At 45.5% G+C, this 20,878-nt stretch overlaps 1 protein-coding gene across 1 annotated transcript in view; it reads left to right on the top strand.

Annotated features, from left to right (window-relative positions):
- Nucleotides 1–363: 363 nt before the first annotated feature.
- Pop1 (POP1 ribonuclease P/MRP subunit) overlaps nucleotides 364–20,878 on the top strand; it is a 61,202-nt gene continuing 40,687 nt past the window's right edge. The window contains exons 1-6 of the mRNA XM_070541313.1: nucleotides 364–756; nucleotides 984–1,074; nucleotides 6,453–6,634; nucleotides 9,835–10,065; nucleotides 14,598–14,685; nucleotides 15,222–16,208. Coding sequence (XP_070397414.1) covers nucleotides 613–756; nucleotides 984–1,074; nucleotides 6,453–6,634; nucleotides 9,835–10,065; nucleotides 14,598–14,685; nucleotides 15,222–16,208 — 1,723 coding nt within the window. The 5' untranslated portion in view covers nucleotides 364–612. The remainder of the gene's footprint in view (nucleotides 757–983; nucleotides 1,075–6,452; nucleotides 6,635–9,834; nucleotides 10,066–14,597; nucleotides 14,686–15,221; nucleotides 16,209–20,878) is intronic.

Here is a 20,878-nt window from a genome sequence, read left to right on the forward strand (position 1 = left end):
TTAATCAGAACCGCAGCGCAGGTGGGACTTCAACTTTCGTTTTCAGCTCGCTTTGGAACTTCCGAAGCAGCCGACGCGGCCACTGCGCCCACGTGATCCCTCATTACACGTCACGCCGATGGTGGCGCCAGCTTTTGCAGTGGTAGAGCTCGCCCCCAATTGATAGCGGTTACAAAGGCAAATGGCGATTATAGTTGTGGGACAAGATAAGCTCCCAAAGGGTGCAAACCTTTTTAAGAGTATACTACCGAAGTGCTTCAACGATAAACTCGATGGTAACTATGATATGCTTTTGTGACAGATGCTTGATTTCGAAACCGAAACGAAAAAAATGTTTAATGGCTTGGATTGGATATTTCATTTTCTCGATTAGACTAAAATGGCGGCGCTGTTTCGGCACGTGTTAGCGTTGCGTACTCTGCGCAGCTTATTTATTCAAACTTTCTCTCAGAGTACGGCTAGGCTATGACGAAATTGTTGCAGAAATGGCCAGAACACTGAGCTAGTGCCGAGCGCTTGTCGTATTTGAATCGTTTTACGATCACCTAATTGCCGGCAGCTTCAAGCAGGCCTCGGGAGGTGATCGCCCAGATCCTAGCGTGCTCATGCAAAATGCCGGCGGGAATGGAAAACCCGGCAGAGTACTACAAGAATGTTGCTTTTTCACCAACCAGTGTCAACGGTGAAACGACGAAGCTTGCGGGTGGTGACAGTAAAGACACGGAACTTTCTTCTGGGAAGACCCTGACCGAAAAAGTAAGTACAGGCTTCGAAAAAAAAAAAAAAACTTCGCCCGTCAGCCCTACATTTATGTGAGCCAATACACTGGTCGCACGGGGAGGCTTCACCTTCAAGTACTTATTGCGAGAAATATATATATATATATATTTAAATTGAGTGTTCGCGTAAAGTTTGCACCTGAATTCGCTGCTCAACGGGACACTTTATTCAGTCTACTGACCCGACAATTATTGTCATTTCAGCGAGCAGCTGAGGATGGCAAAGCATGTGGTGAATCCAAGAAGCCACGTCTAGAAGAGGCCTCGGAGGTAGAAGACGTGAAAGTGCCACGAGGTATGTGTCAACGCTTTTCACTTCGAACTCTGCAATGGTTGTTCTTACGCGCAGATTTGCAAAGTGTTCTTGTTGTTTTCAATAAACAAGATCAACTCTTTGTAAACTTAACTACGTCAGCAACACACTGACAAAGTCTGTTTACATGCATGGAATGGTGCCTCGATTGTGTCCTTTAACTTCCGTAAATGAAATATGTCGTCATTAAATTGAGTTCGTATGCTTTAGAAATCGCGCCGCAAACGTGCGTGAAACTTTTTTTTTTTTTCAGTTGTCTCTCTCACCTTTGCAAATGCCTGCTGCTCCAAACCGAACCCCAAGTAAAATACATTGGGCTCTTTATAGAACATTTCACTTAGAGTAATCACGTAATGCATACTTGTAAGAAGCTGAGAATTATGCCGGCTATGATTTGTACACTCCAAGTGTAATCTCTGATAAACTTGAGGCTCAACATGTGTAGATCATTAGGAGAACTTATTGCCTGTTTCAAGTTGATACAGGTCCTACTCTGATAAGTAAGAATAATTGACAACACGATAACAGGAGCCTAAACAATTTTTCCTTATGGAAGACGTTTACTGTAAGTATCTACTAAGGAAAAATATTCTGTGTTGGGAGTTCTTGATCTTAGCGTGTGTAAGATGCAGTAAACCGAACATTTTCTCTACCTATGGTGAGAAAAATAAAAGTTGGGCATGTCTTAAAAGGTATCGCTGATGACGCCTTCAATTCACTCATTTAGAAGAACTGTACTTCGGTTAATGACATAATCACGGGAGTGCAAGCATTTCGAGCAGGTGAAAAGCTGCTGTATCTATCAGTCGTTTGCACGGCTTCCCAATACAGCTTCAACATTGTTTGTGAAGACCGACAGGACTCTCCTTCGCGGCAGGAGTAGCCTTCAGAGCAGCTGACGAAGATTGTGCATAGTAAGCTGGAAGCCATGTGTCCCGTGGCTCTGTACCGACCTGTCAACAATACATGCGCTCATGTGGTTCTCGTTGTTTAGGCTATTGTGCGCCAGGAATTCACCAATGTCGGCTTGCAATCAGTTTGCATCATGGCCAGTTCCCAGCCAACCAAACATCCTTCGCTCGTGCATGCTCAAAATTAATGAATCCCTCAAAGTACTTGCAACATGGCAGAGTGGTGAACACAGGATGACTGACCTATTTGCTTCAGTTGTCACCACGTTGGTCACGTCGCCCGATACTGTTGCAACCACTGGTCTTCGATGCTGTTCTCAAACAGCCCTCATCCAGACGACGGTTTTTGCCATATCCAGGTGCAAGCCAAGCCACTGATGGTATGACTGCACGGCGCTATTGTTCACGGTTGCCAAGCAGTCTAGCCTCCTCCAACTCAAGCTGCCTGTACGGTTGCTGCCCCAAGCCTTTGACGTGGTTCCCATCTGTTACTGACGGCGACTATGTGCTGACTCCTAATGTCAATGTCCTGCTACTCACAGTTGCCCTTCCTCATACCATTGTGACTATCGCCGATAACCGTATATTTCTTCCTGTTTTAAATATTGGTTTACGTACACAAGATATGCCCAAAGGCATGTCGCTCGGCAACACTTCTCCCATCGGCAATACCATCATCTTTGTATTAGATGTTCTGTGCTCATCTGCAGGCACATGCTGTCTGATCAGTTCCGTAATGTCCGATCTCGGCATATTTTTGAAGATGATCGCTCAACCTGAACAAGCTGCGGATCTTTGTTACGTCCTGGTGTCTTATCGTGACTTTTTTGAGGATCGCCTGCTGGGACAGACTTCCGTTGTGACCCATAAGATTGACACTGGTGCTGCTAGTCCTATCTGCCGACGACATTATCGCATGTCTCGCACAGAACGCCACGTTATCCAAGCTGAAGTAGACAAGATACTAACCAAAAGTGTAATTGAGCCCTTTTCAAGTCGTTGGGCATCGCCGGTTGTCTTGGTCAAAGAGAAGGATGGCAGCTGGTGATTTTGTGTTGAGTACTGTCAGCTGAACCAGATAACGAAAAAGGATGTGCACCCTCTCCTGCGGATTGATGATGCTCACGACTATCTTCACAGGTCGAAGTAGTTCTCTTCAATTGACCTCCGATCTGGTTATTGGCAGATCTCGATTGATCAATTCAACTGTGAGAAGATCGCGTTCGTTACACTGGATGGCCTTTACCATTTTAAGGTTATACCTTTCGGACTTTGTAATGCCCCAGCAACTTTCGAATCCTATTTTCCTCTACATTTGACAGCCATCTGAGTCGCTTAGCCACTATTCTTGAAGTCTTTAGGGAAGCTGGCCTTTTATTTAACTGTTCTAGTACCATTTTGGACAGTGAAAAGTCAACATTCTTGGCCACCTTCTAAGTGCTGCCGGTATACATCCTGACCTTGATAAAATTCACGCAGTCAAGAACTTTCCTGTGCCCTGCTCAGCAAAAGATGTGCACAGCTTCGTGGGCTTACGCTCCTATTTTCACCGTTTTGCTAAAGTTTTGTGGATATCACCCAGCCACTGACTGACTTTCTCAAAAAAGACACTGTTCTTTTGGGGCCGTGAACAAGCTGACGCCTTCTATACCCTCTTCCGCTTGTTGACAATGCCTCCGATATTAGGTCACTTCGATCCATCTGCACCACCTCAAGTTCGCACAGACGCCAGTGGCCATGGCATAGGTGCTGTCCTCGCCCAACAGCAAAATGGAGTCAAGTGCATTATTGCCTATGCCAGTCGCCTCTTGTCCCCTTCAGAGCGCAGTTTTTGTAGCATTGAGCGCGAGTGCCTAGTTCTGGTGTGGGTGTTGGCTAAATTTCGCCCTTACTTGTTTGGCCGCCCATTTTCTGTCATCACAGACCACCATGCCCTGTGCTGGCTCATCATCATCATCATCAGCCTGGTTACGGCCACTGCAGGGCAAAGGCCTCTCCCATACTTCTCCAACAACCCCGGTCATGTACTAATTGTGGCCATGCCGTGCCTGCAAACTTCTTAATCTCATCCGCCCACCTAACTTTCTGCCATCCCCTGCTACGCTTCCCTTCCCTTGGGATCCAGTCCGTAACCCTTAATGACCATCGGTTATCTTCCCTCCTCATTACATGTCCTGCCCATGCCCATTTCTTTTTCTTGATTTCAACTAAGATGTCATTAACTCGCGTTTGTTCCCTCACCCAATCTGCTCTTTTGTTATCCCTTAACGTTACACCTATCATTCTTCTTTCCATAGCTCGTTGCGCCGTCCTCAATTTGAGTAGAACCCTTTTCGTAAGCCTCCAGGTTTCTGCCCCGTAGGTGAGTACTGGTAAGACACAGCTATTATATACTTTTCTCTTGAGGGATAATGGCAACCTGCTGTTCATGATCTGAGAATGCCTGCCAAATGCACCTCAGCCCATTCTTACTCTTCTGATTATTTCCGTCTCACGATCCGGATCCGCTGTCACTACATGCCCTAAGTAGATGTATTCCCTTACGACTTCCAGTGCCTTGCTGCCTATTGTAAATTGCTGTTCTCTTCCGAGACTGTTAAGCATTACTTTAGTTTTCTGCAGATTAATTTTTAGACCCACTCTTCTGCTTTGCCTCTCCAGGTCAGTGAGCATGCATTGCAATTGGTCCCCTGAGTTACTGTGCTGGCTATCGTCACTGAAAGACCTGACTGGCCACCTTGGTCGCTGGGCACTAAGCCTTCAGGAGTATTCTTTCGTTGTGATGTACAAGCCTGGCCACTCTTTTTTGATCACCAGGACGTCTGGACACCGACTGCTTGTCTCGTCATCCCGTCAATCCTCCTACCAACGACGAACAAGGTGCCGACACTTGCCTTGTGGCCATTTATGACTTTCATGACATTGTTACTGAGCAGCTAAAGGAGAACTCTCTCCGGTCGATCATTGATCACTTGACTTCAGGACAATCAGATTGCTCAACCAGAATGTTTGCGCTCGATGTTCTTTATCAATGCGACATCAGCTCTGATGGACTAGATTTACTGCTAGTTGTTTCTTGTCATCTCCGTTCTACTGTTCTTGCTGAGCTCCACGACGCACCCACTGCCGGACACCTTGGCATCTCCCACACTTATGGCAAAGTTCAACGTCACTTCTTCTGGCCAGACCTTTACCGCTTTGTGCAACGTTACATTGTGGCTTGCGACCTTTGCCAGCATCGAAAGAGGCCATGCGCAACCTGCTGGCCACCTCCATCCAATCTATGTTCCCATGGAGCCTTCCATGTCGGCATAGACGTTCTTGGCCCCTTCTTCACATCCATAAAAGGGAACAAATGGATAGCCGTTGTCACAGACTATGCGACCCACTATGCTATTACACGTGCCCTGCCCACCAGCTGTGCTACAGATGTAGCAGACCTTTTACTTCAAGACGTGATTCTCAATCAATTTCAATTTTGATCAATTTGCAACGATTCAGGTGTCATAAAAGACTTGCTACAGCAGTCGCCACCAGAACCTTCAGTTCTCTCCCAGAAATCTCATTCATCTGTGGACTTCAAGTCGCCATGTCGGCCTGTCCAAAAAACTGCTGTCAAGCTATACTGCGCCCTACTGTGCCCTACCGGGTATTGCGACAATTAGATCAAGATCGCCCTAGTTGAAGACATGCTGTCCTCATGCCAGCCACAATCTGGCGTTGTCCACACGACCCATTTCACCTAGTTCACCATCATTATAAGAAGCGCCGGGACAGCGCTTCAGCCCTCGGAGGTTATATTACGATACATTTAGACAGGACTGTGCGCACAAAAGGGAGACGAAGAGGGAGTGGTACACTGTCTCCTAGAGCTGTGACCTTTGTACCAGCCTGCGCAGTTACCACAAACTTTTCCCCATGTAAATAGTTGTGCATACATTTGTGCATTGGGCTTCCTCTTCGTAACAATATTATAAAACGAATACAGTGGTTTGTTTTTGGTTTTGCAGAAATGAAAAAGTGACACGAATAATGACAAATGCTCTCTTGGTGTGGTCCTCACATTTCTGTCTGACAAAAGGAATGTGAAAAGGACCATAGCAACATAGAAATGCAGAAACGTACCAGTACGTTGGTGACGCTGAAAGGGTTAAGCCAACATATTTGTCTGTCTTGATTTTATTTCTGATAGAAAAGAGCATCATCAATTTGAAAGAAACATTAAGTTTATGATACATCCAAGAGCGTGCATTTTTATGTACTGTTACATGTCTTCACTACTGGTTATGCTTCGCCGACTACAGGGTTCCCAAGGAAGTCCCTTGCGTTTAGACTGACCAGGAAACTGATGTGCACGCCTGAAGGCAACATTAAAATTGTATTGATTGGGCTTCTAGGCCATGATACTTGTTGATGTTGTGTTCTTTGCTTCTGTCCCCTTCATTTCAGAGGTGCAGCTGTTTCAATTCCTGGGAAGCCGAGCAGACGAGATCGCGTCGCTGGTGAAAGATGTTGAGCGCAAGTACCCGAAGCTCATCTCGCAGCAGGTGCCTCGTCACATGCGGAGGCGTACAGTCAGCCACGACAAGAGACGCCTGCCCAAGCGCCTCCAGGAAAAGCTTGCACACGAGGCATGTAAAAACTACAAAGAAGACAAAAAAGAAAACTGCTGTTCGATTTACGTTCAAACATGTTATGGATACAGTGGCATGACACTTTTGATTGGTCATTTAGTTGTGTTAAATGAAGGTAGGAACCCTTTAAGCCCCTTTTTAAAAAATATTGGCTAGTGTCTGAGCACTCTACATAATTTGCTATACATTTTTTTTACCATACAGGATTTCTTAAAAAATGCGTCTTGTAACTAATATCATAATTGTAGGTTGGGCTGGATTACTCGACACTGATGGCATTAGTTGCACAAGAAATTGAAATACTTGATTCCCTAATGAATAATTCACCAGTTAACTTTTAAATTAATTACTATATTAAAACTTTTTTAAATGTAGCCCTTGAGCTTGTGAGGCATATCCATGTTTTTTGAAGTATGCACCGTGACTGCAGAAAAAGGCACAGGAGTAACTAACACCCTTGCATTTCTTATGGTGAACTCCAATAGCAGATTCGAAGCACTTCGGTAGTAGGTAGCCTTTTCTGCTCCTCGCGGAGCAAGTCTATTCCATGGGGAGATTCAGAGTGCCTCTGGTATCTTTTATTGGTGGATAGGGAGCAGCTCTGCCACTAGATCTGCTCCATAGAGCAGTGCTCTATTCTGCAAGAACTGATGGAGCCAACCGGAAGTTGCTTGATGTCAGCCCACCCACAGGCAACAAACCGCTATGGCATGCGCGCCCATGAACGCGAATCCTGGTCTCTCGTAAAAAATGACCGGCGCTTTGCATCGTTAACTTGTGCCTTTATTGCTTGCGGGGAGCGATGATTCATCTGCTCTCACATTACGAATCGACCAGCGGTGACTCAAGCGACGAAAGCGCTTCGGTAGCTAGTGTATTCAAGAAAACTTTCGACGTCGTGGTTTGGCTGCCGACCAAGAGACCGAAACTTGCGTGTTTCGTCAACGACGTTGTTCGCCGGTATTCGGATGAAGAGGTAACAATAGATCCTTTTCAGAAGTTCGCATTTTCACAGCCTTTACTTTTGTTGATGAAACACAGAAATGATTGCAGGCTTCGCTGCGTCTCCGATGTTTCCGACACACAATCATGATGGACGAGAGAAGCAGTCTTGCATGTGGTGTGACTTCCATTAGAGCTCCAGGAGGCTGAAAAGACAACTTCTAAACACAATGCTTGCGCGAGTTTAAGCGGAAATAGACGAAAAAAACGTGGGGAATGCTGGCCGCTTTCAAAAGCGGATGTACGCTAGTGCCCCCTGCCAATTGCCCTGGCATGAGTGCCTGTCTTTCAGCCACAGATTTCATTCTGCGGCCCTCCACCATAACGGAGTGCTTTGGCGGAGAGTTCGTCGGCCACTCCGAATCTGTCATTTGAATTCACCATTACAGTTTGGGAATGGATGTCGTGAAACTCATGCCATCCTGAAAATTTGTTCCAAGTGGATACGCCTTGTGAACTCACTGGGTGCTATTTGTAGAATGCAATATGTGCCATAAAGTAATTAAATAAAAATGTTAATAATTATTTTAATGAGTCAGTTATGCATTTCGATTCCTCATGCATGTAATGTGCACCTTTAGTGTAATCTACCTCAGTGACTGGAATTATGCTAACTGCCACAGGCAATTTTAATAAATTGTTTCGTTTAAAGAAAACACCCGGTATAATAAACAAGTTTAGAAAAACTAAGCTTGGTTTTGATACCAATAAGATGGATATGTCATTATGTAACATTATGCTGACTTGTTCCATTGCTACCGCTGCCGCACGAGAGCACAGCCTCTTGTTTATTATTTCCCCTGTTGAGCAATGTTGTGATGCCTTACTAAGCCTTATTACTACACCATCAGAAAATTTTGCTATATCATGTCGCATTACTGTCATTGATATCAGGTCCAGTATTTCGAGACCAACTTTACTGTCGAATTGAGATATCTTTCACATTCTTCATGCTTGTCAAGAGGGCCCTGAAACACTTTTTGAACATAGTAAAAACACGTTGCCAATTTGTTAATGAGGCTCCAGCGAGCCAAATATTGCAATAAATGCAACAGAATTACAATCCCATGTCAAAAGCAATGAACAGATGCTTGCTTGCATTCGCAATGTCGTCATTGAAAGCTAATCGAAAGCAATTCGCCGACTAATATTATTGACCGATTTCCTGATTGCGAGAACATTTTCACTAATACATGATTGTTTATTTTGAGTTAAATAAATGAAAAATGCGTATGTTTACAATCTAAAAAAAAAACAGACAATATAATTTTATCTTTGCACTGTGTTGCTGTGCATGGCCTCCGACGTGGCGGCGGCATGCTGTGTAGCACAGTTTACTGTTACCGCCAATGGGGCGCCACGACAAGCCCTTTCACCACCACGACTCTCAACTTTAGGCCGGGGCTTTGCCCTCTTGACTTCTCCACTGTGTAGATTCTAGTGCGCCAGCAAAGACGAAAAGAGAGGGAAACCCCGATATCGGTGCAATGAATGCACTAATAGTTGAAGGATTCAAAAAATGTTTGTGGCATGAGATTCGTGGCACGATGTACTATTTAGTGAGGCTATTCTATGATTAGTTAGAAAAGTGTTTCAGGGCCCCTCATAACTGTTGACATAATTGCTTGTGGGAGAGTTTCTACAACTTTCTTTAGAAAGAAGCACCACATTTTGCGCTTTACGGCAACACGTATGAACTCGTAGCTGGCAACTTGTGATAGAACAGAAGCCATGTTCTGGTTGCCGTCCCTCCAGAGACAATCTTTGGCTAGTACTGGCAGATGCGCTGGAAGCAGCAGGGCTTCAAAGTGTGGTTGTGAGGGCTACACAGTGCTCAGAAAGAAAAGAGGGGTAGGGGAGGGCAGGGCAAGTGGTTTAACTGAATATAGGACAAAAGAAAGGCTACATTGGTATCTTGTAAATAACAATTCACAGTTGAAAATTTCATCCTGGTCTGTTTCCTAGGATTAGAAAGGTTTTTTGCTGAGCTGTGAAACATCGCAAGAGACCTCTGTACTTTTGTGCTGTGTTTGGGTGGACAGCAACCCTTCACCTCACGAAACTTACATTCTCCCTTGCTGTTCAACTTACCTTCTTGGATCACTAAGATGTGGCCATTTGAATGTGCTGTTAGCCATTTGGGCTTTGTTGTTTTGCAGTGACATTTCATTAATAGTCGCATTGCACCACTGCAGCCTGACCCACCCAAGGGCAAGCGTCCCAGCCGTAAGCACCGCCGTCGGCCACGCAACCTGCTGGCAGAGTATGCGCGGCGTCAGCGGCGTCACGTCTGGCTCGAGACGCACATCTGGCACGCCAAACGTTTCAAGATGGCCGACCTGTGGGGCTACCGTGTGCCGCTCCACCCGACAGACAAGGGCATTCGAGCAGCCTATCGTGGCAGTGCCAAGCATGTCTTGCTCCATGTAAGCACGTATTCAGAGCTCGCATGTGGCATCTTTGTCATATACAGTGCAGTCCACTTATAACGATACCACATACAGTTAAACCTCAATATAACAATCTTCCATATAACAAAATTCTCAATATTACGAAGTATTTAACTTTTCATAACCTCTTGTCCATAGAACACCACGTATTTAGAACCTCAATTTAACTAAGTATGTTTGTGTGCTATTTCAACATAACGACATTTAACTTCCTCCACAAAGGAATGCTGAGACAATAAATGGAAACTTCGGTGGAGGCAGATGGCCAAATGGTTGAATTACAAGCGGCTGTTTGCAAACACACCTCTCAAATCACCAGGGGCTGCTCCACGAGAGCCACCACTGAAGTGGAGCCATATCACGTTCTGTATAACTTCCAGGTGCGATAAGATCCTATTGCGCCCCATGCACTTTGTGCTTTAGGTTCAAGTGAAAGTGTGCGAGGGTGAGACAAGACAAGCGAGATAGTGGCTTCTCGACTGCCACCTTCCCTTGTGAGCAGAGGGAAAGAAGGGGAGGTGAGCTCGCGGTAACATGATCAAGCGCATGTGATGGCCAGGGGGGGGGGGGGTGTAGGTGAGGAGGTAAATTGGTGTCTGTCTGGGCCGTGGCTGCATGGCTGTAAGTGCTGCTGAGCACATAGCATCTGGGCACCCTACTTCAGAGATAATCTGCCTCTGTGCAATGAGTGGGTGTGGGGAGATGGTGTGGCATCAGTCAGGTAAGCTGTCTTACTGCGTTGCCACGTTTAGTATTGGAGGCTCTGTATTACTGAGTTTCGAGGAAGAGCTGTTGAGAGGCAGGCAGAGGAAGCATTCACTCCCCACTACACGCAAAAGCGTGGTTGGCTTCACTTAATTCGTACTGCCAATGTGAAGGTACAATTGACGGGCATTAAGCCATATCATTTGTCGCCGACTCCAAAATGCGTGAAAATTAATTGTTTTCTCATTCAAATTTGCTTTTTTTCGACAGCCCGATAATTTGGAAAATTCTGCGTCCTCTTCCTGTGTAAAAAAAAATAGATCGGCGACTTCACTTATTTGCAGAAAGGTCGACTTTCACCACAACGAAATTTCTCTATAACGAAGTAGATTCCCAATTTTACCTATTTCGTTATATCGAGGTCTATCTCTGTAACGATATATCAATTATAATGATGAATCGAATTAAGAGTGTCAACTTATACATGAGGGCTATGAGAAAAAAAAACACATACAGCCAAACCCACTTATGACAATACCGTTTTAACAATATATTGGGTATAACAATGAGAAGCTGCTGCACCGTCAACTTTTGTATGTCTTGCATGGTGAAAGAACCCGCTTACTGCAATGCACCAATGCCCATAATCATTTGTAATGATGAAGTCTGCCGGCTCAGTGTCCGAGCTGAAAAATAGGGAAATGCGAAATCCTTGAAAAGAATAAAGGAAAACCAGAAATTTGAGCCACTACACGATGGCCCACTGCTCCAACGGCTGCCGAGCAATCATTTCCCAGCCTTCTCCGCGCACGTCTCTCCTGTCGCCCTTCCATCCCTCCAAACTCGAATAGGCTGCGCCTATAGATCTACGCCAACTCACCCTCCGAAACACGAATGGACCGCGCCAACTGCGCTGCTCACATCTTGCTTGCTGGCTGCTCATTCAGCACAGTTCTGCAAACAGCTTAAGCGCCCGTGTTCGTCTTTGTTGGTTGCATCGAAATCGTTCCTGGCCATGTGGTTTTTCAGCCCCTTTTGACTCGCCGCCGAAATGGAAGATGGCTGATCTGCCTGCTGATAATCGGCAATGCACGACGTTGCTGGTGAAAAGAAAGCGCACGGCTATAGATTTGGAAACTAAATGATAACCGATGAGGCGATCGTCACAAACGTGCTTGCATTGGATGGCGACGACGGCAGCAATGACGCGTTAGTGCAGGCGGCCTCAACATTGTCCTCACAGGAGGCCCGGCAGATGATTCAGTCCCTCCAAGGCTTTGTTTTCGCAAGGAAACTTCCGCTGCACTACGTGGAGCGTCTGGTTACCTTGGAGGAGGATGTCGGCAAGCTTCATGTAAAGCATGCAAGACTGGCGGACATAGGGTTTTCTCGTGCAATGCAGTGCGACATACTAGCGAGACAGGCTGCCGCAGCAACCTCCTTGCATTTTTTAAAAGGCCCCTTTTGGGACCACCAAAGTGTTGCCTTGGTGGTGCTTGCATATCGCTTGCCACCTGTGACCCCTCTTTGCAGTTGTTATAGCAGTGCCATTCTTTAATGCCGTGGCTTGTTACGTGCAATCGGAGTGTTCAGGAAGTAGTTAAATGAGTGAGTACAATAAGCAGCCAGACGGAGGAAAGTGGTAGGGAGGGTCACTGGCCTCCCCGCCATTATAGTTTTCCAAGATCAGTGGACTGCTTTATTTCCAACAAAACTTGTTGCGAGTCCTCCAGGCGAAAAGCTGCAACATAACACCTTGAATGTGCCTGAAGGCCCTCACATGGCAGCAGTAAGTCAACATATGAAATACTGATCTGTTACGGTGTACAATTACAATGGGTCACATTTACACTAAATATAAAGATCAGATTTCCAAAATATGTTTACAGAAATACGCTGCAATTTGTTTTCGAGTCAAGGTACTTATGATAGCATTCTCTTTCCCAAATTCATTTAACAGTGAAGATATGTGTGAACAGTGAACAGTGATGTGTCTCAGTGACTGCATGAGGTATTTTGTGCGCCCATATGTTACTAACCACCTGTCTTCGCTGCAGGTATGCGCATCACTTCTTTCACATTCAAGTTGTGACGTATGTTTTAAAAATGTTGTAGAATTTTCGGAGACGAAGGAAAAAAAATACAGTAGCCGGTACTCATAAAGGATAGTTACTCGTACTATGTTATAACTTTCAAAAAGTTTCGCAGTAGAACGGAAATAAGGTACATTCGCTACATGTCGAAGTGCTCCTTTTTGAAGTTGAAGAAGTGCATGAAGATTACGTATTGTGGTGGTAGCCCATACAAGCACACAGTAATTCAGATGCAATTCAAACAAGGTATAATATATCAGCAACGTTGTCTGGAAAAATAGGGCGGCAACGGGACAATACACCTGCGGCAGATGGCAAGATTTCATAACTCTACTATCCCCCTATTTTGATTTTTTCATGCAAGCCGGTTATAACAATTATCGGTTATAGCAGTGGAATTTTTGTGGCATTTGAATGTTATAAGTCGGTTTGACTGTATATAGTGATGCACTATTCACCGTATATTGGATATAACAATCAAAATTTTGCCTTCTGGACGGTGTTTTCCAAGCAGAATAATCGTGAAATTTGCATTGCTAGGTTCCCCTTAAATGAACAATGCTGAGACTGGGCAATACGTTTGCGTGCACGAGTTCGTATCCGCTGCCGTTAACCATGCAGCGCACCCTGCCCATGTGCTGATTGCGAAAGCCACGAAGAACAACGCTAGTTGGCACAGTGCACTACAAGATGGTGCCAGCCGCTTCAACCAGGATCGTGCTACGCGTAAAGAGGGGGAAAAAAACAAGAAACGAAGCGCCGCCTGCCCTTTGCCCCTTCTCAGCGAGTGCGGAAATGCACCGCGAAAGCAGCAGCGGACAGCCTAGCTGATGATGACGCCGATAAAGCGCAATGTTGTGTCACTTGAGATGAAGCTGCAAGTTTTGCAAGTATGAGCTCACGTAGAAGCTCCGTGATCATGACGGCTGCGACTAGGTGTCGTGCCGACCAATAGAAAAGGTGGGCTTTGTGCGCCAGGGCGAACCCCCCCTCCCCCCCCCCCCCCCCCCCCCCCTCCCATGATAGTGGAACCAACACGGTGGAAGCCGCTCACATTGCCGAGCTCTGGGAGCATGTCACTAGCGATGATAAAGCAGCTAAACCTTCGAAGGAGGAGTTTCTGAGTGCAGATAGTGCTGCCTCATTGTGCATTATGTGCTGCCTCCGACGGGACAATCGCTGCTGTGTAAGGCGGCAGTGTTATGCAATGGAAGCAACAAGATTGACAATGACCCGTACTTGACACTAACCCCTATGTTCATGCGAAGTGCATTGTTGTCGATCGAGTCGCTCATTGATTTCATGCATGCTAAATTATTGGCGCTAGTGTTCATGCAGCAGCTGGACGCGATGCAGACAGCGGTAGTGAACTTGAAAATGTCTCATTCATAATTTCTATGGGTTTTCTATTTTGCATTTCGGAGCTATCATGTATGCATTCTGCTAAATTTGATGTTTCTCTGGCAACTTTTATTCTTCCCTTTAAACTGCTGAAGTTAGCTTTAGGTAAGCAGTGATGCACACACAAAAAAAAGAAAAGAAAGAAACGCACACAGAGTGCTTGTGTCTCTCATTTCTGTACCTTCTTTTGTCCCTGTTTCACTGTACAGTTTTTATGTGAAAATCACGGGCCCAACTGGCCCAATACATTTTATTACTGAGGTCTGCTGAGCAACTCCACTTTCTTTCTTTCTTTGCTTGCTTAAGCAGGACTTGTCCTACTACAACTGCATCGAGCTGATTGGCAATGCAGAAGAGCTCATCTCCAAGCTGGCTCTTGTGACGAACGCAGATGCAGGTTAGTGCAACAGCTCGTGTATGGTTTGTGTGGTGCGAAGCTCTGGCGATGTTACACTGCACACCTGTGTCAGCAGATCAGTTGCGGTGGTTCAGTGATTGTTGCGTTATGTTGCTAATATAGTACGTTTGACTGGTCGCTTTTGAGCGATCTCGCGGTTTAGTTTACATTTGACTGGTCAAAATTGAGCGCTCAGGGCACATTTGTCTGGTCAATACAGAGCGCCATGCAGCTCGGAGCGCTTACAGGTGCTCTCATCTTCGAGCTGAGTGCACAACCGAGATCTGACAAACTTGATCATACAACTGCTCCAATTGCTCTGGGAGCAGCTATCACGTTCAGTTCCATGTTTAGTCCTCGAACGAGAATGATTTTGTCTCCAACTGCAAGTTTTTCCTTTCTGAGAAACCTGTATTGAGTTTTGTTTGCAGTGTTGTTCTACAGTAGTGTGGAGGGCAGCCTTTCCCTTTGTTCATTTGTGCTACCAGTTGTGTTGAAGTTAATATTGTTGGTATTAAATTGCTCCTCTGCTGCAGGTCTCACATTTGGAGCCAAGTCTTACCTCCCTGGAACGCGGGAAGGCACAGTTGTGTTGTACCACCGTGACTGTTACCCATTTGGTGCCATTGGACCAGCAAAGTTTCTGTGGCGTGCTCCCGCTAACCAGAGTGGCATTGGCAATGCGGAAGGTGATCGTCAACTGTGGCTTTGGGTGCACCCCACCATTCATGGCAAAGTATCTGAGGAACTGGTGGCATTGTTTGGTCTTCGAAGGGTGCAAGCTATGCCCGCACAAGCGGCGATAGTGAAAGTCCAAAGCAGTGGTGTTAGCGAAAAGTGTGAGAGCGGCATTCAAGTGTCCACTGAAGGAGCTACAGCTGGTGACTCTCAACATATGAAGGGTGGAGGCTTGGCACCTGTGGCAAACTATGAGTCAATGGAAGAAGCAGAGGATAGCCCGATTACAAAGGAGAGAACCAAACCTGACCAGCCATCAACAGTTTCTGCATACAGGGCAGAATCTGAAAGGAAGACATCGACGACCAGTTCCCACAGAGCGCAGAAACGGGAAAAGGTGGCGACAAAGAACCGTGCGAAGTCACCAAAAAGAAGGAAAGCCAAAGAAAAGAAGGCAGCCTTCACGGTAGCTGCTGGCAATGCAAAGTTGGAAAAAGACGATGCATCATCGGTTGCCGAGGTGTTGCAATTGCCCGTGTACACAAACGGCTCGGTGACGATGGTGCAACTCAAGGAACAGATGGTGAGGTTCTCATTGACGGGGCCGCTTGCGACGGGAGCTGTGCTCAACACGCTTGTGCCATCCCTGCAAGCTGCATCACCAGAGACGGACGTGTGGTGGAACAAGCGGGCGGATGAGAAGGAGGCACAAGAGGCAGCCTGGGAGAGGCTGCAAAGCGAAGGCGCCGAGTGTGAGTCGGCGCTGCTTCCCCGTGTCCTGGGGCGGACTGTGAGGGACCCGCGGATCCTTTTGCCGGCCTGCAAGACCAAGGTGACTGGCCACTGTGAGCACCCCATGACGCTGGCATTCGATTTTTTGATGGTGGATTTTGCATTATACAGAGTTAGGGCTGAAAGTTGAATCAATTCTTGTCTAACGAAGTGTACACATGCCAGAATGGAACTGAAAATTTGGGTAGGTGTGTTGAACTGCATTTGGTACACGGCAGAAAAGTGGTAAAATAAGAGCACAGTACAAGCAACTTCTGTTATTTCGACCCTGACAGTAACGACGAAGTTGGTCGAATTATCTGGCAAGTCAAATTCAACAAGTGCAGCAAAAATGCCAAAACACACTGCTGATTCATTTGGCAGTATTTGCCTGATTCTGTGGCGTCCTCGCATCAAACGTGTGCCCACATTCTATGTGTCCAAAGTACTAAACTAACATAGAAACATTACATTCCAGAACAGAGTAGAAATCCAGTACCCCAGTCACAGTGGATGTTTTAATCGAGAAGAGGGGAGGTTAACCGGGGGGCCCGATTTTATGTCATATCATAAGAAGCCAACAAACACTGACACCAAGGAGAACATGCGAAGGTTGTGGGATCGTTCCGCACCTGCTGCAAGTTGTTTTTCATCCATTAATTATCGTTTCTTTATTTAATTTATTAAGCACAAGTAATTTCCCCTATGTTCTCCTTGGTGTCAGCGTTTGTTGGCTTCTTATGACATGGATGTTTTAATGTCATTCAAACTTAATGGCATTGGCATCGAATGACATTATTCGGCTGTTACACAGCTATATTTAATGCCACTAGAATCAAATGACTTCCGCAGTCAAATGAGTTTAAGAAACTCATTTGGCTTCACATTCGAAGCAAATGTGTACTCTCTACCCCCAAGACAAGGTAAAATACGATATTGAGTGTTCGTAATTTGAGAAGCGTTCATGTAAAAAGGTAATTATTTTGCATGTTTGAAGGCATCTGTTATATTAATGAGAGAAAAGCTGTATGGTAGGTTGTCGCAAAAGGCTTAACTCTCCACCTTAGTGGCGTCTGGTTCTCGTCGCTTTACTAGTCGGCCATACTGCAAACAAATGGGCACCTGTACGCATGTACAACGCAAGGTATGCAGCAACTAACTGCTTCACCTGCCACAACTGAATATCACCGTTCAGCAGTGCCATGTCAGTCATAGTGTTTGTGTTCAATTTGTCGGCTATGACCAACTCTATGGCTATGACTACTAAGCTGGCTAAGCCTTGTCCTGGCTTGTTGTGACCAGAAATTCTGAAATGGAAGTTTTATATGCATGTTATTGCATATAAATATATGCAATAACACATATATATAAGAGATATATATATGCATGTTATGACACTCCATATTTATTTTAAAATATATAGATTGACTTTTCAGGCACTCGCACTTACCTTCTACTTCCCAAATTTCTTCGCAGGATCGCTACATGTGATATCATGACTGGATGGGATTAATTTTTCCTGTGTAGCACCACCACGGGTCGAATGGCATTCGTTGCACCGCATGTAATTCGAATGTAATGTCATTAAAGCTCCCAGTGGGACAGGGGTACAACGCACGCCTGGTTTTTTGGCCAAAAAGATATAAAAATATATATATATGTGTTGCACAATGGTGGCTGGTTCCTAAAGCCAGCTTCGCCTCACGATTATTAAAGTCAGCTTTTCCGCAATACGATAGTGTTATGCGGTAAAGCATACAAACGCCGCGAAGGCGCTTTTAGTGCTATTGAACTGTGCAGGCAATTTTCGATCCAATTTCTATTTTTTAAAAATGAAGCCGCGCGTTAGAATCGGATAAATACCGTAATCACACATCGTGAGTTAACATTATTGCTTGAAAATCTTTTTGGGGCAGACCAAAAATAGGCGTTTTCAAAGGTTTTTTTTTTTTATGTGCGTTCAGCACACCCGCTGTCCCCTAAGCTTTGCAGAGACAGACTCTGCCACTAAAGGTGTTGCTATTGGTGCCACTAAAGGTGTTGCTATTGGGACCACCTTGGGGCCAAGTGCATGCGTGCTGACTGGTCAGGTTCGAATTATCCAGCGAAGGCAAATTTTAGGATTGAAATAACCAAAGCTTGGGTTCACTGAAATGCATGGCTGCCGGCCAGGACGTTTGGTAGGGATCGAATTAACCTTAACCAAATTTACGGAGGTCGACTGTACTACGCAGGATGAGGGATGACTTGCAACATTTTATTCCAGAAAAAAATACGACATATATGGTTAAACCATGATTTAATTAAGTCATTAAAATTGGGAATTTGCTTCATTGTATAAAAATTTTGTTGTAATGAAATTCGAGATTTTATGCAAATAGGGATAGTACCTTTTTACATTTTTCTCACATGGAAAGTGCCTCAACATTTTCCGAATAGGAGAATTGGAAAAAAGCAGTTTCGAATGAGAAACAAAAAATCACTTTGTTAGATTTGAGAGTCAGCAGTGAAAGATTTAGTTTCACGATTTTTGTTCGCATTGGCTATACTAAGCAAAGCCAGCCACACTTTCGTGTCCGCTCTGCCCCCACAGCTTGCCCGCAGTCAGACGGGTGCTCTCATGAAAAGAGCCAGCAGCGGGGAGCGTATCCTTTGTCTGCTTCTCGCTTCAATGCGTCTTCAAAACTCTAAATAAACACTATCTCCTGTACTATCTCCTGTAACCTGTAACACTATCTCCTGTAAGACCTGGGAAGTCAGCACACATGATCCCACGCCATCTCAGCATGGCCACTTTTTGCACACGCAGCAGATTACTTCTAAAACTGGGTGTGAGGTCTGCAAATGCACTCAGCCACGCGGACAGCCATGCACAGCCACGACCACATTGGCAATGGAGCTTGCGCCCCCCGCGCCCCCCTGCTCCTCTCCTTCACGCGCACCTGATCGTGTTACTGCGAGCTTGCTCCCCTCCTACCTTTCCCCTTGCTTGTGTGGGAAGGCGGCACCCATCAAGCCACCGTCCTTCTCCGCTCACCTAGCACGTGTTCAGTCGCACCCAAATCATACAGCGTGCAAGGCACAGCAGGATCTGATCGCACTTGTACTTTATACGGAACATGTCTCTACTCCTCTGCAGTCGTGGCGTGGTGTGCGATTTGAGGATGGCGTTCGTAAGCAGCCGCTTGTAATTAAGCCATGTGACCAGCTACATCCGCAGAAGTTTCTGTTTATTGTGCGGTACTCCTTCGTGATGGCAGTAAAATTTGTTACATTGAAATCATGTATAAACACACTTTGTTATATTGAGACGCTAAGTACATGGTGTTCTATGGATAAGAAGTTATAAAAAAGTAGAATGCTTTGTTATATCAAGAATTTCATTATACTGGAGTTTGTTACGCTGAGGTTTAACTCCATTTGAATGCTGCATAATCTGTTTCAAACTTAGCAGGCAACACTCCGGAAGATGTGCAACTAGCACAGTCATAGAAGTCTTGCCTCATGTAGTTTTGCAATGCAGTTGTTTTTGATTTGCAAAGCCATCTAGGGAGTAACTACTTCATGTCTTGCAAGTACAACTTGTGGATCTGATGTTGGTCAAATCGCATATTATTTGTGCACCATCGTGTGTCCAGTATGCGGCAGGCTTTGTTTTGGACGCAACTTCAGGCATTGCGATGTGACTGATCGCTACAGAAACGTTTCACTTTGCTTGTTTATTGTTAAATATGTTTCAGATCTGGAATGCCTTCTATGTAACTGCGTCACATTTTGCAACGTAGAAGTATGACGCCTAATTTTTATATTGAATTACACGATGCATGTTTATACAGTAAAAGCTCGTAATTCGAATTCCGCAGAGACACTACGAAAATTCAAATTATACAAAATTCGAAATAATAAAAGCCAGAGTTAAAAATTGCATGCTAAATTGCTCGGTTAAGGCACATGCATAGTTTGACGGTTAAGGCGCATGCATAGTGACTGCGCGCACACACACACTATGTCACGTTGGCAAGAATGACGTCTACCGTTTGAAGCAATGGCGCAGCCAACGTAACCGGACATGGCCAACACGGTCTGACGTCGAGATTGCTCTTGCTACATCTGCGCATTCGTCGCGCCAACTGCACAGACCCACAATGCATGGTGTAAAAAGGTGCCCACAGCGTTTCGCTGACGATCGAAGACAGCTGTTCAAAGCGGCATGCACATTGGGGATTGTTCTGCGCATGCTCCGAAGAGAGCAGCCAACGGCACATGCGTCGAAGTCAAGGGGGGACAGTATTTCAGCTGGTGCAACGTGACCATCCACAAGTGACACACGCTGAAAACGTCGGACTGTAAATGTGCCTTTGCGCCGCTGGTGCTTGCCGCAGGAACAAGAACTGAGCTATAAAGCCCAGACCACATGTGCGTTTGTGGATGCACGTAAGCTTGCATCCGCATGCCCACTTTCTGCGCCCACGCATGCGCAGACAGTGCCGCACGGCTCGTACATGTCGAAATGCGGCGCGATGTCGGAGAACCACTCCTCTGTTATCACATGCTTAGGCCGCCTCACGTCAGCACACCTGGCTATGCAGCTGCCGTGCAATACATGCAACTCTTAATGAAAAGATTTATATCATGCAAGAAAGTGTTTAATCTTTCCTTTTTGTGCTGATCTAACAGCTATAAAAGCATAACAATTACGTTTATAGGTATCGAAGCATATTGAAGCACCATCAGTAACAAAGTA

The sequence above is a fragment of the Dermacentor albipictus genome, chromosome 6 (genome assembly GCF_038994185.2).
Source record: "Dermacentor albipictus isolate Rhodes 1998 colony chromosome 6, USDA_Dalb.pri_finalv2, whole genome shotgun sequence".
NCBI classification, from domain to species: Eukaryota; Metazoa; Arthropoda; class Arachnida; order Ixodida; family Ixodidae; genus Dermacentor; species Dermacentor albipictus.